This window comes from Dendropsophus ebraccatus, chromosome 6 (genome assembly GCF_027789765.1).
Source record: "Dendropsophus ebraccatus isolate aDenEbr1 chromosome 6, aDenEbr1.pat, whole genome shotgun sequence".
NCBI lineage: Eukaryota > Metazoa > Chordata > Amphibia > Anura > Hylidae > Dendropsophus > Dendropsophus ebraccatus.
In genome coordinates, this window is record NC_091459.1 from 26,685,556 (window position 1) to 26,699,418 (window position 13,863).

General features: G+C 46.0%; 1 protein-coding gene across 1 annotated transcript in view; it reads left to right on the forward strand.

The window, feature by feature from the left end:
- The first annotated feature begins 1,743 nt into the window (after positions 1 to 1,743).
- The window catches only part of CFAP206 (cilia and flagella associated protein 206), a 32,878-nt gene continuing 20,758 nt past the window's right edge, over positions 1,744 to 13,863 (forward strand). The window contains exons 1-5 of the mRNA XM_069973552.1: positions 1,744 to 2,050; positions 3,579 to 3,662; positions 4,683 to 4,773; positions 5,425 to 5,613; positions 6,850 to 7,008. Coding sequence (XP_069829653.1) covers positions 1,943 to 2,050; positions 3,579 to 3,662; positions 4,683 to 4,773; positions 5,425 to 5,613; positions 6,850 to 7,008 — 631 coding nt within the window. The 5' untranslated portion in view covers positions 1,744 to 1,942. The remainder of the gene's footprint in view (positions 2,051 to 3,578; positions 3,663 to 4,682; positions 4,774 to 5,424; positions 5,614 to 6,849; positions 7,009 to 13,863) is intronic.

The following is a 13,863-nucleotide window of genomic DNA, read 5'->3' on the forward strand; positions in this document are numbered from 1 at the left end:
TTGTTAAAAGCCTAAGGCTACATTTACACGTCTGTTCTGTCCGCGACAGCGGACAGAACATAGAACCAGTGGTATTCAATGTCTCCGTTCACACGTCTGTACGGGGCACCGATCTGTGCCACAAAAAGATATGTAATGTGGACTGCATTTTGCGGCACAAATTGCTATGCTAATGAAGCAGCAATGTAGTGCTCCGTAAAGCACGGAGCACTATAGATGCACATTCGTAGTGCGGGCCTCAGGTCCGTGGTCATGGGCTGCACTACGGTTGTGTGAATGTAGCCTTAGGGCTGCATCCAACTTCTTTAGCCACTGGTAATCAAATGTAGAGAGAGCTGGTTCAGTTGTAAAGGTTCAAGGGAGGTTCACTTGTCTGTAATGAGTCTGCATGTGGAATGGCACGAAGGGTCCTAATCCATGGGGCGATTATCGTTCGGTTAATTGTTAAATTGTCCAGAACACAGAACGATTATCGTTCAAATTTTCACGATAACTATCGTGTTTGAGCGATAATCGGCTCATGTAAACACTGCGAACGATCAAGTGACGAACGATAAATCGTTCATTGTGATCTTTCAACAAATTTTCAAATCGTCGTTGGTCGTTCACTGAAAATTCGCAGATCGCTTAGTCTAAACAGTCTTTCACCGATTCAACCTATGTGTGAGATGGGCTTAAGAGATCTTAAAACGATTTTTTTCAAACGATATATCGTTCCGTCTAAACAATGATCGTTATAAAAAGCACATTGTTACTTCGAAATCGTTAATCGCTCGATTGGGCGAATTATCCATGTAAAAGGACCATAATGCTGCGTTTACACGGAAGGATTATCGTTCTCATTTTCCCAATAACGATCACATTTGAGCCATAATCGTTCCGTGTAAACACAGCAAACGATCGAGCGACGAGCGAGAAATCGTTCATTTAGATTTTTTTTAAGGTTCTCAAATTGTCGTTCACTGAAAAATTCGCACATCGCTTCGTGTAAACAGTCTTTCAAAAGATGGGTTTAAGCGATCTTAAAAAAACGATCGCAATAATGATTTTTTTAAAGAATTTTCTAACGATTTATTCGTCTAAACACTGATCGTTCTAAAAACCAAATCGTTGCTTCAAAATCGTTAAACGATCGATTGGACGAATTATCTCTCCCTGTCAACACAGCACAAGCGAAAATCGTTCGGCTGAATAACAGTTAACGATTAAACGTCGAACAAGAAATCGTTGATCGCTTAATAAGACCTGGAGCTATTTTTATCGTTGCTCGTTCGCATGGAATAAGACGCCGTTCGCAGTAGCGACGGATGCAAGAACAATCATAAGTAACGATCATCGTTCCGTGTTAATTGGGTGAGCGATTTCAGGTCGTTCACAATAGCGGTTGTTTGAGATCGTTTATCGTTAACAATTATCCGAATGATAATTGTTCCGTGGAATAGGGGCCCTGATGTATGCCAGGAGGATTTTCTTTTTTTTTTTTTCTTCTCCTCCTCCACCATTGACTGTTATGGACACTGGTAATTTTTTTTCTAGATCACGTGTGACAGAAATGGACTGGAAAAGTACGGTCCGTGTATCAGGTCGGTTTACTGATGCAAACTGCTCTGTTACGGCCGGACCTGCTTCATAGTTCCCTGCACTGCCACTCTCCTGCGCTACACCAGCAGCACGGGGAACATGACAGGGAAGGTTAATCCCCCCCCGGGCGGTAAGTGTGCAGAGCCCGCGCATCGCCTCAGAGCCGCCCGGACCACAGAGCCGACTGATAAAAAGAGCGTCCTTACGCCGTGCGGCGCTCTACGTACCGTCTCCATGGCGACGCCTGTGTACACAACCTGCCGGAGCGGATCCCTGCTGAACTGGGGACATAGAGAAAGTAGTTCCTCAGTGCGCTATCCGAGGTATAGAGGGGCAGTACCGCACAAGCGTTACCGCTGACATGTCGCATACACAAGCCGAGAGTGTGATCAAGAACATTATAAGGGAAATCGCCCAAGAATGTGCCGCAAAGGGCCACACGGTGTCAGAGACCATGGTAGCGTTTGTGGTAAGTCACCTGTAAGGGAGTCTGAGAGACCTCATGGACTGCTGGTAGTTGTAGTTCCCCATAACAGTTATAGCAGGGATGGGGAACCTTTGGCCCTCCAGCTGTTGCAAAACTACAATTCCCATCATGCCTGGACAGCCAAAGCGAAGCTTTGGCTGTCTCGGCATGATGGGAATTGTGGTTTTGCAACAGCTGTAGGGCCAAAGGTTCCCCATCCCTGGATAAGGTATTATAGGGTCGCACAACTCCATTACTCATATAGGTGGAGTTGCGTTATGGGCCCGAAATTGCAAAAATAAATTACTTTGCCACCATGAAAGTGGAGTATATGTTACTGGAGTTGTGTCATTGTCCCATATCAATGTGACTACTATCAGGAGGGAAATGCTGTGGATATTCCACAGATAAATCTGCCGTGAGCGCACAGAGACCACGACCCACCACGTGTCCCACCTAGCTGCAGGATAGGAGTATTGTATTATTATTATTATAATACACCACCTGACTGGAGGACGGCCAAAGCTGTAGCTGTCCAAGCATGATGGGAGTTGTAGTTATGCAACAGCTGGAGGGCCGTGAGTTTGACTTCACTGATATAAAACCTTTGGGTATGTGCACACTACGGAATCCAGACGGAACACCCGTCGTGGATTCCGCAGCTTGCCCCTGCTCGCGGACTCAGGCGGCCGCACGCATCTCCGCTGCTTCCATAGACTCCATTCTGTGGTTTGTCAGATTCTGCTGTCCGCCCGAAGAATGAACCCGGCGGAATCTGGCAAACCACAGAATGGAGTCTAAGGGAGCAGCGGAGATGCGTGCGGCCGCCTGAGTCCGCGAGCAAGGGCAAGCTGCGGAATCCACGACGAGTGTTCAGTCGGGATTCCGTAGTGTGCACATACCCTTAAAGTGTCGCTGTCACTTAAATTTTTTTGGGGAGAGATTAATAGCACAGGCAATTTTAAGCAACTTTGTAATTGGGTTTATTAGCCATAAAATGCATTTTTATCATGAAAAAGCAGTTTGAAGCTCTCCCCCCCTTTCATCATGGTTCTCTTATGGAGAGGGGAGGGGTGGAGGGAGATGAGGCACCGAAACAGGACAACAAAGAGTTAATTTACAGCTACATCACCGGGCTATCTCCTCTGAGGTCAGCACTGACCTCTGAATACTGGCTTTCACATGGGTCCCGCTGTGTAATCCTTTGTTCTCTGCTCTCTGCTGGTGACTAATCTCCCCCCTCCCCTTTCCATAGAACAGACAGGATCCATCCTGATAATGAGCAGTGAATAAGAGAGAAGGGAGGGGGGGTCCTGGGGAAAGTCTTTTTGAATATTTACCTAATAAACCCAAATACCTAAAAAACCCTAATATCGCCTGTACTATTGAGTTCTGCAAAAAAAAAAAATGAAATGACAGTGACACTTTAATGTTTGCATTGAGTCCTCCAGTCAGGAGAAGCCGTAATCTGGACTATTTGTTTATAATATTAATAATTTATTTTGTATCTTTCTCTTTCTTTATACTTTAGGTAAAGGCTATAGTCTTGGACCCCAGAAATGGATTTAATGTCGATCGAACTCTGACAAAGGACGACGTACAGAAACTTATCAAGGTAACAAGTCAATAAGTGACGTAGCTGCACATCCTCTGAGCTAAGTTGTCAGCCTGGGATCAGTAGTCCATGTTCTTCCTTCATTCTTGGAAACCTGTGTGTGAACCCAGCACAGCTTTGTCTTCCAGTAAGATGTGTACAACATCAATGGTTCAAGAATTTACAGAAACAAAAAGAATAATTTATTACAAGATAAGGATCGGCCTAATCCAAAATATAGTTTTATTCAGACTAACACGTATTATTGTAGTGATGTTACTTCTGTCACTCTCGTTTTTTTTTCTTTATCTCAGAGGCTGTGTTCACGTCATGTGTCGTTTGTTTCATTGTTTTTCTGTGTCATAGGAGGAAAACAATGATAATAATAGTACTGGATGCCTTAAAGTGAATCTCTGACTTGCTGACGGCACACCTGGATAAAAATCAATGAAAACGTTCAGAAAGTACCTTTGTCGCCTTTGCACACACAGTTAGGCTATGTTCACACAACGTAAGAGACCGGCCGTTCCGTGACCCGGACGGGTCACGGAACGGCCGGTCTCTGCCTGGATCATCTTAAGTACCGGCCGGATGTTCTTTCCGGCCGCAGAGCTCTGATGCGGGCGCATCAGCGCGTGCCCGCATCAGAGCTTCTCATAGCACTCAGTGCAGCAAGCGGCCGCTCGCTTCACTGTGTGAACTGACAGGGTTTCCTTCGGCCGCAATTCATTGAATTGCAGCCGCAGAAAACTGACGTCAGTTATTTGCGGCCCCGTGCAGGATCCTGGCCGGAGTGCATACGAGGTGTTTATATGCTTCGGCCGGGATCCCATAGAACAATAGGCATTGTTCACCCGTACAAAGTACGATGCAACGATGTAGCCGATGGCAACAACTGGCGTGCTTTTACGTAGTGTGAACATAATCTTATAATGTTTCCTATATTCCTTATCGGCTGGAATGAAAGGCCTGCACCTTAGTATTTATTGATGTTACGCCTGTATCTTCCTTGTAAAAGTTATATGTTTTGTATGTTTCCAGCTATGCGTGGATAGACTGCTTGACACAAGGAGCCCCTCCATGGAAACAATAAAGATGCAAGTGTATTTCGACATGAATTATACAACCAGAGGTAAAGTCAAGCAGCTTTAGGCGCTTTTCACACCGTGTTAGAAGAGATCCTTAGGATAGCAACCTAATGAATGATCTTTTAGCTTCCATTTGCCCAGTATATGTCAGTGTTGTTGCGCATTTGCTATATTGAATAGTGTAACAGTTATCCAGAGACATGTGTGTGTATATATATATATATATATATATATATATATATATATATATATATATATATCCTTTTTTTTAACAAAGTCTTATTCCACTTGTATGATACATTCCTGATGGAAAGCTAAGGGCTTATTCCGTAAATTACGGGCCCTAGGGATGGGGACACCTTGTAATGGAATGTATCAATATCATGCTGAGAGGGGGGAAACTGTTTGAATCTCCACATCTGTCACTACAGTGCCTCAGAGATTCAAACAGTTTCCCGGCTCCCGGCATGACACTGATCGATCATGCCGGGGAGGGGCAAATATTTGTCGGTGGAGTCCCCCATACATTTTATACTGACGGCTGAACCTGCCTCCAGCGGTGGGGTCAGCTGACGTCAATATAAAGTGGGCCTTTAGTTTTGGAGGAAGCTCTACACTTTTATTTTAATTAAGGCAGATAGGTTTTGTTGGCTTTGGACTTTCTGTGATCACCAGTTTGGGTATTTCTTTTGCAGGTGAATTCCTTGAAGAGCATCATCGTGTCCTGGAATCAAGGCTGGCATCAGTGAGCAGAGAAATCACTGACAGTCGAGCGCGCACAGCCGAGGAGTTAGAGAGCCTTTATCGGAAGATTGTCAGCTATGTTCTACTGAGATCTGGTCTCGGGTCTCCTACGGATATCAGGGTTGTCAGAGAAGCTACAGGTCAGGAAAGAAAAAGTTTATAAGAGTAAGGGTATGTTCAGACTCGCGGCTGCGCGCATCTTCGCCCGTCCCATAGACTCCATTCTATGGTTGGGCCAATTCCGCCATCTGGTGAAAGAATTGACATGTCAGTTCTTTTGCCGGATGGCAGAATTCACCCGACCATAGAATGGAGTCTATGTCACGGGCAGAGACGCAGTGGTGAGCGACAGTATCTGCGCGGATTCCTTAGTCTGAACATGAGAGTGCTTTAGCATGTTATGTCTGCCACAGGGGCGTAACCATCACTGTAGCAACCGCTGCTATGGGGCCCGCCGCATCAGGGGGCCCGATGACCCACTTCTTCAATACACTGGGCCCCCTGACCTGTCATCATTTGCAGCACCAGGTGGCCAAGCAGGTGCTTGCAGTGCCTGCAGTTAGGCAGTTATTACTGCACTTGACCACTTAGTGGGAAGGTGGGGGAGCCCCAATCAGAAGTTTGCTATGGGGCCCAGCCATTTCTAGTTATGGCCCTGGAGGAAGACAATTGGAGATTTTAGCCCTTTCTTAAAGGGGAACTGTCAACGGGTTAGGCGCCGAGGAGGAAGGTATGCCTCTTACGCCTCCTACCTTCCTCCTCGGTGCCGCTCCTGTGCAGTTAGTAGTTGAATCCATGTCACGGAGCACCGGATTGGCACAATGGGGGCGAGGCAGTGCTCTGGGCCGTGGATTCAACTACAAACTGCACCGAGGAGGAAGGTAACACACATACCTTCCTTCTCGGCACCCAGTGCGCATTAGGGGGCTATTAGCAGGTTAGATTCGTCTAACCTGCTGATAGTTCCCCTCTAATCAAGTTGTCTGTGGAATTAGGACAGCTGTTTATCCAACCAACAGTTGGGTCTGATGGTGAGGCCTTCAGTTCTTCCTACTACGGGCAAAATCCATTATGTATCTCTTTCCATACGGTCTATAAGGCAGTATGGTGGACCAAAGCCATCCATCTTTTACATATACAGCCGTCCGTCTGAATGGCCAACTAGTAACACTACATTTTGCTAAATGACCAGGGAATTTAGAGAAGAAGGGGGTCAAATGTGAAAAGCTAGTTTCCGACCATTTATGTGGCACATTGTGAGACAGAATAAGGGCATAATTATTCACCATTTTTAGGACTTGTCCAGCATGCCATAATGTAAAAAATGCCATTCCAGATATGGTTTACTTTACAGTGGTGTTTGTGTGTTTTCCTAGCTGCCCTTCAGAGCGTCTTCCCGCACACAGAACTTGGTACCTTCCTATCCCTTGTTAAGAAAGACAAAGAACGACAGCTGAAAGAGCTCACCATGATCGTAACCGGCATCCGACTGTTCAACAAAGACTGTGGCAAGGGAGGAGAGGGAATTGACGACTGTAAGTATGTGGCTCTAATTCTTCCCTCCTTATCAGGTTTGGATTTTATCTGGATGGTTGAATGGTAGTTGAGTGATGTAATGGTTATAGATAGTGTAATACAGGATCTGTCCATCTATATCATAAAAATCAAAGTCTGTCTGTCTGTCCTTCTGTCTGTCTGTCTGTCCTCTATAGACTTCCAAACGCCTGAACCGTTTGACCCCAAATTTGGCACACAGATACATTGGGTGCCCGGGAAGGTTATTGCGAAGGTCCCGTCCCCGCCAGATGTACAGGAGGGGAGGGGGAGGGGAAAGAGAGGCGCCCCATAGAGATGAATGGGAAAATCTCCTCACTGCACACACAGGTGATATAATTATGTATAATCTGATTTTATTGGCAACCATGCAGAAGAACAGATACACATTAAATCACACGCAATAAACTGCGACCTGCAAGTCGCATGGTGTCAGGTTTTCTAATATTATAAAAGAATACAAATAGAAGCAGCTATCAATTATAGCATAATGCTGCTAGAGGTGCACATGGCACCAAACAGAACCAACAGTCAGCAAAAAGTAACATTGATGGATATGCATGTAGGAAAAAAGAAAAAGGGAAGGGAAAAGAAAGACAAAGGGAAAACAAAGATGAAAAGAAGAGCAGAGGGAGGGAGGGGGATGGCAGGGGGAGGAAAATGACCACTACAGTCAGTTAGACTCGCCAATCCCAGAACCACAGAATCTCCGGGTGTCAGGATTTAGCGGGTAAGAACAAGAAACTCCTCTGAATCCATGAACAAGCGCCAAGGAAACCATATTTTCTCAAATTTGTCAGATCGGTCATGGGCCTCAGCCACTAACTCTTCCATTCTGCCAAGGTCTCTAAGCTCACTCATCCATTCTGCCAGGGTAGGTACAAGGGGAGTCTTCCAGTGCCGGGGGATAACCATGCGAGCAGCAGTCAGAAAGTGTCGCAAGAGTCCCTTTTTGGACTTAGAGAGAGAACCCGGTAGTTTAGATAGTAAAGTCAGTTGAGGAGAGTTGACAACAGTCTGTCCAGAGTACGCATTGTAGATTCCCAAGACTTTGTCCCAGAAGTCACGGATCCCCGGGCAAGCCCACCAAACGTGCAACATATCACCAGCCTCCGTTAGGCACCGCCAGCAGCGATCCGAAGCCTCAGGGAACATTTTATGCAAGGTGACCGGGCAGTAATACCACCTCGAGATAATTTTGTAGTTCTTTTCCTTAGCTTTAGCAGCCATGGAAATGCCGTGGGTTAGTTCGCATATCGTCTGGACAGACTGCGAATCAAAAGAGGTGTTGAGGTCTGCTTCCCATTTATCAAAGAAAGAAGCTCTGTCAGGGTTAGCGGTATTGATCAAGATCTGGTAAATAACTGAGATGCAATGCGGAATGGCAGATGTGGAGACAACTAGGTTGTCGAAGTCAGTGAGTGTCGGGTTGTAAGTGTCCCGCGGGAAGAGGGCCTGAATGAAAGAGACCAACTGATTATGTTCCAGCCAGGACAGCCGACCTCTCGCAGACTGGGCTTGGAGAGAAGCCAAAGAAGAAACTGTCCTGCCCGTCATGCAGTCACGTATTCTAGGACTGACAGATCGGTCCCATAACAGGAACGTGTGTGTCTGCCGTCCGGGCTGGAATTTCGGATTCTGGAGAATAGGGGAGAGCGGCCCAGGGGTAACAGATAACCCCCACTTAGCGACCCATCTATCCCAGACACAAAGTGTATGAGACATTAGAAAAGGGAGACCGGAGAAAACCTGACGGTCTTCAGGAAGTATCCAGGGAAGGACAGGGGGGTCAACCGGGCACAGGGAAAACATCAGGTCCACCCATCTCTTCAGACCCCTGCCGTGTACCCAGTCCAGGACCCCACGCAGAACCGCTGCCTCATGATAAGAGCGTAAATCAGGGAGACCCATGCCACCCAGGGATCTGGACTGTGTGAGAGTGGAGTATTTGATCCGTGGCCTGCTCTTGCCCCAGATAAATTTTGAGATGGCACGGCGCAGGGTCCTGAAAAAGGCCACCGGCACGACAATGGGTACAGTCTGGAAGATGTACAGCAGCTTTGGAAGGACATCCATTTTTACAATAGCCATCCGCCCAAACCAGGAAGCTGGTTTTAAGAAGTAGGAGGTCATTTCCGACAAGACCTTATTCAGCAGGGGAGTGTAATTCAAGGCAAAGAGAGAGCTAAGAGCGGAGGGGACTCTAACACCAAGATATACAATAGAGTCCGCATGCCACTGAAAAGGAAAGGAGGCCCTGACCACACCAAATGTCTCTTGTGGGATTGAAACGTTGAGACCCTCAGTTTTAGACAGGTTGACCTTAAAATTACTAAGGTCCCCAAACCGCTGAAATTCCTGGAGAATGGAGGGAAGGGAAGTGATAGGAGAGGATATATATAGAAGCAGGTCGTCCGCATAGAGTGCCAATTTGTGGTGGTCCTGTCCAAATACTGCCCCCTGGATTGTAGGATTTCGTCGTAGGGCCACAGCCAGGTGTTCCATTGTACAGGTGATATAATTAGCTGCAGCAGACACGGCAGTTGGAGCCTTAGCAACCAATAGGATTACTGCTTTCATTTTCACAGGGAGCAATGGTTGCTAGGGAAGCTGCCTCACAACATCCACAGTAATAACTGGTATACCCCCTACTCCATCTATACAGTACATGTATACAGGACCCCCTACTCCATCTATACAGTACATGTATACAGGACCCCCTACTCCATCTATACAGTACATATATATACAGGACCCCCTACTCCATCTATACAGTACATATATATACAGGACCCCCTACTCCATCTATATAGTACATGTATATACAGGACCCCCTACTCCATCTATACAGTACATGTATATACAGGGCCCCCTACTCCATCTATACAGTACATGTATATACAGGACCCCCTACTCCATCCATACAGTACATGTATATACAGGACCCCCTACTCAATATATACAGTACATGTATATACAGGACCCCCTACTCCATCTATACAGGACATGTATATACAGGACCCCCTACTCCATCTATACAGTACATGTATATACAGGGCCCCCTACTCCATCTATACAGTACATGTATATACAGGACCCCCTACTCCATCTATACAGTACATGTATATACAGGGCCCCCTACTCCATCCATACAGTACATGTATACAGGACCCCCTACTCCATCTATACAGTACATGTATATACAGGGCACAACAGGTATACCAAACTGTGACTGGGTAACACTGCTACACCAGACCTGACCAATACCGCCATACTGTGCTGGATAAGACTGTCATACCAGACCTGACCAATACCGCCATACTGTGACTGGATAACACTGCCAGACCTGACCAATACCGCCATACTGTGACTGGATAACACCTCCATACCAGACCTGACCAATACCGCCATACTGTGACTGGATAACACCTCCATACCAGACCTGACCAATACCGCCATACTGTGACTGGGTAACACCGCCACACCAGACCTGACCAATACCGCCATACTGTGACTGGATAACACTGCCACACCAGACCTGACCAATACCGCCATACTGTGACTGGATAACACCATCATATCAGACCTGACCAATACTGCCATACTGTGACTGGATAACACTGCCACACCAGACCTGATACCCACATACTGTGACTGGATAACACTGCCATACCAGACCTGATACCCACATACTGTGACTGGATAACACTGCCATACCAGACCTGAACAATACCGCCATACTGTGACTGGATAACACTGCCACACCAGACCTGACCAATACCGCCATACTGTGCTGGATAACACTGTCATACCAGACCTGACCAATACCGCCATACTGTGACTGGATAACACTGCCAGACCTGACCAATACCGCCATACTGTGACTGGATAACACCTCCATACCAGACCTGACCAATACCGCCATACTGTGACTGGATAACACCTCCATACCAGACCTGACCAATACCGCCATACTGTGACTGGGTAACACCGCCACACCAGACCTGACCAATACCGCCATACTGTGACTGGATAACACTGCCACACCAGACCTGACCAATACCGCCATACTGTGACTGGATAACACCATCATATCAGACCTGACCAATACTGCCATACTGTGACTGGATAACACTGCCACACCAGACCTGATACCCACATACTGTGACTGGATAACACTGCCATACCAGACCTGATACCCACATACTGTGACTGGATAACACTGCCATACCAGACCTGAACAATACCGCCATACTGTGACTGGATAACACTGCCACACCAGACCTGACCAATACTGCCATACTGTGACTGGATAACACTGTCATACCAGACCTGACCAATACCGCCATACTGTGACTGGATAACACTGTCATATAAGACCTGACCAATACCGCCATACTGTGAATGGATAACACCCCCACACCAGACCTGACCAATACCGCTATACTGTGACTGGATAACACTGTCATACCAGACCTGACAAATACCGCCATACTGTGACTGGATAACACTGCCATACCAGACCTGACCAATACCGCCATACTGTGACTGGATAACACCATCATATCAGACCTGACCAATACTGCCATACTGTGACTGGATAACACCGCTATACCAGACCTGACCAATACCACCATACCGTGACTGGATAACACCACCACACCAGACCTGACCAATACCGCCATACTGTGACTGGATAACACCCCCATACCAGACATGACCAATACCGACACACTGTGACTGAATAACACTGCCATACGGGTAAATACAACCCTGCAGGTATACAGGACACTACAGGCATACAGGACCCCAAAACTATACACTACAAGTGCACGGGACCTCCACAAAACTATATACTACAGGTATACAGGACCCCAAACTTTACACTACAGGTATACAGGACCCCAAAACTATATACTACAGGTATACAGGACCTCCACCAACTATATACTTCAGGTATACAGGACCTCCACCAACTATATACTACAGGTATACAGGACCCCAAACTATACACTACAGGTATACAGGACCCCAAAACTATACACTACAGGTATACAGGAACTCCACCAACTATATACTACAGGTATATAGGACCCCAAATTATACACTACAGGTATACAGGACCTCAAAACCATACACTACAGGTATACAGGACCTACACCAACTCTATAATACAGGTATACAGCACCTTCACCAACTCTATACTACAAGTATACAGGACCCCAAATATACTACAGGTATACAGGAACTCCACCAGCTATATACTACAGGTATATAGGACCCCAAACTATACACTACCGGTATACAGGACCTCCACCAACTCTATACTATAGTTATACAGGACCCTCAAACTATTTACTACAGGTATACAGGACCCCCGAACTATATACTACAGGTATACAAGACCTCCACCAATTATACACTACAGGTATCCATGACCCTCAAACTATAAACTACAGGTATACAAGACCTCCACCAACTATACATTACAGGTATACAGCACCAACTATATACTACAGGTATACAGGACCCCCGAACTATACAGTACAGGTATACAGGACCTTCACCAACTGTACACTGCAGGTATACAGGACCTCCCTCAACTATACACTATAGGTACACAGCCCCCCCAACTATGCACTACAGATATGCGAGACCCCTAAAAACGATACATTGTGGGTATACAGAACCCCTCCAACTATGCACTACAGGTATACACTAATTCCACTGATTAACTCAGATGAAACAATACCTTTAGCTTGGCCTCCTGGGCACCTTAGAACAAATCTAATTAACACACTGACACTTTATATCGGGGCAGCGCCGGGTACATTTTCTAGTATTATATATTTTTGTGGAAGTGTTTTAAGAATAGGAACTAGTACTAGTGCAACCTTACTAACCCCTGTCTGCATGGTACAGCCCACTGATCAGGTCTGTGTAATACATTTACTGGCTAACTGTATAAGTCTAGAGGAAAGAGGAGAAAGGGGGGACATGACTGAAACCTTTAAATATGTTAAAGCAGTGATTTTCAACCTTTTTTGAGCCGCGGCACACTTTTTATACTTAAAAAATCCCGGGGCACACCACCAACCAAAATGGCACAAAATGACACTAAAACAGTACATATTGTATACATATAGTTAAAGGAGAAGTCCGGCCAAAATTATTTTTTTATATGTTATTACTTATGAAAAGTTATACAATTTTCTAATGTACATTAATTATGGGAAATGCTCATATACTGCTATTTCCCTTAATTTAGTGTATCAGGAAGTGTTAGAATTCTCTCAGATCCAGTGACGTCACGACGAAAGGTGTAATTCCTATGGAGTGTCCAGCAGGTGGCGCTCTTTATATAGAAGTCAAAGAGTACCATTGACTTCTATATATAGTGCGCCCCTGCTGGACACTCCATAGGAATTACAGTGTATGTAATGTTATGTTATGCACTGTACTTTTGGGGACTTTATGAATACATTTATAGAATACTTTGGGGAGCAAGTGTCCTTGCTCCCCAAAGTATCCCATAAATGTATTCAATGAATAGATTTGCTGGGCACCGAGCAGGGAGGGAGAGAGGTGCAATCTACCTCCCCCCTCCTTGCTCAGTGCTGGGAACATATACAAAGTACTACTCCCCCATTATCTGCAGATAATGGGGGAGTAGTACCTGTGCTATCCCTATCACGGCCGCTCACACAGGGGCTGCCTCTGACTGCCACTCATCTGCAGATAATGGGGGAGTAGTACTTTGTATATGTTCCCAGCACCGAGCAGGGAGGGGGAGGTAGATTGCACCTCTCTCCCTCCCTGCTCTGTGCCCAGCAAAT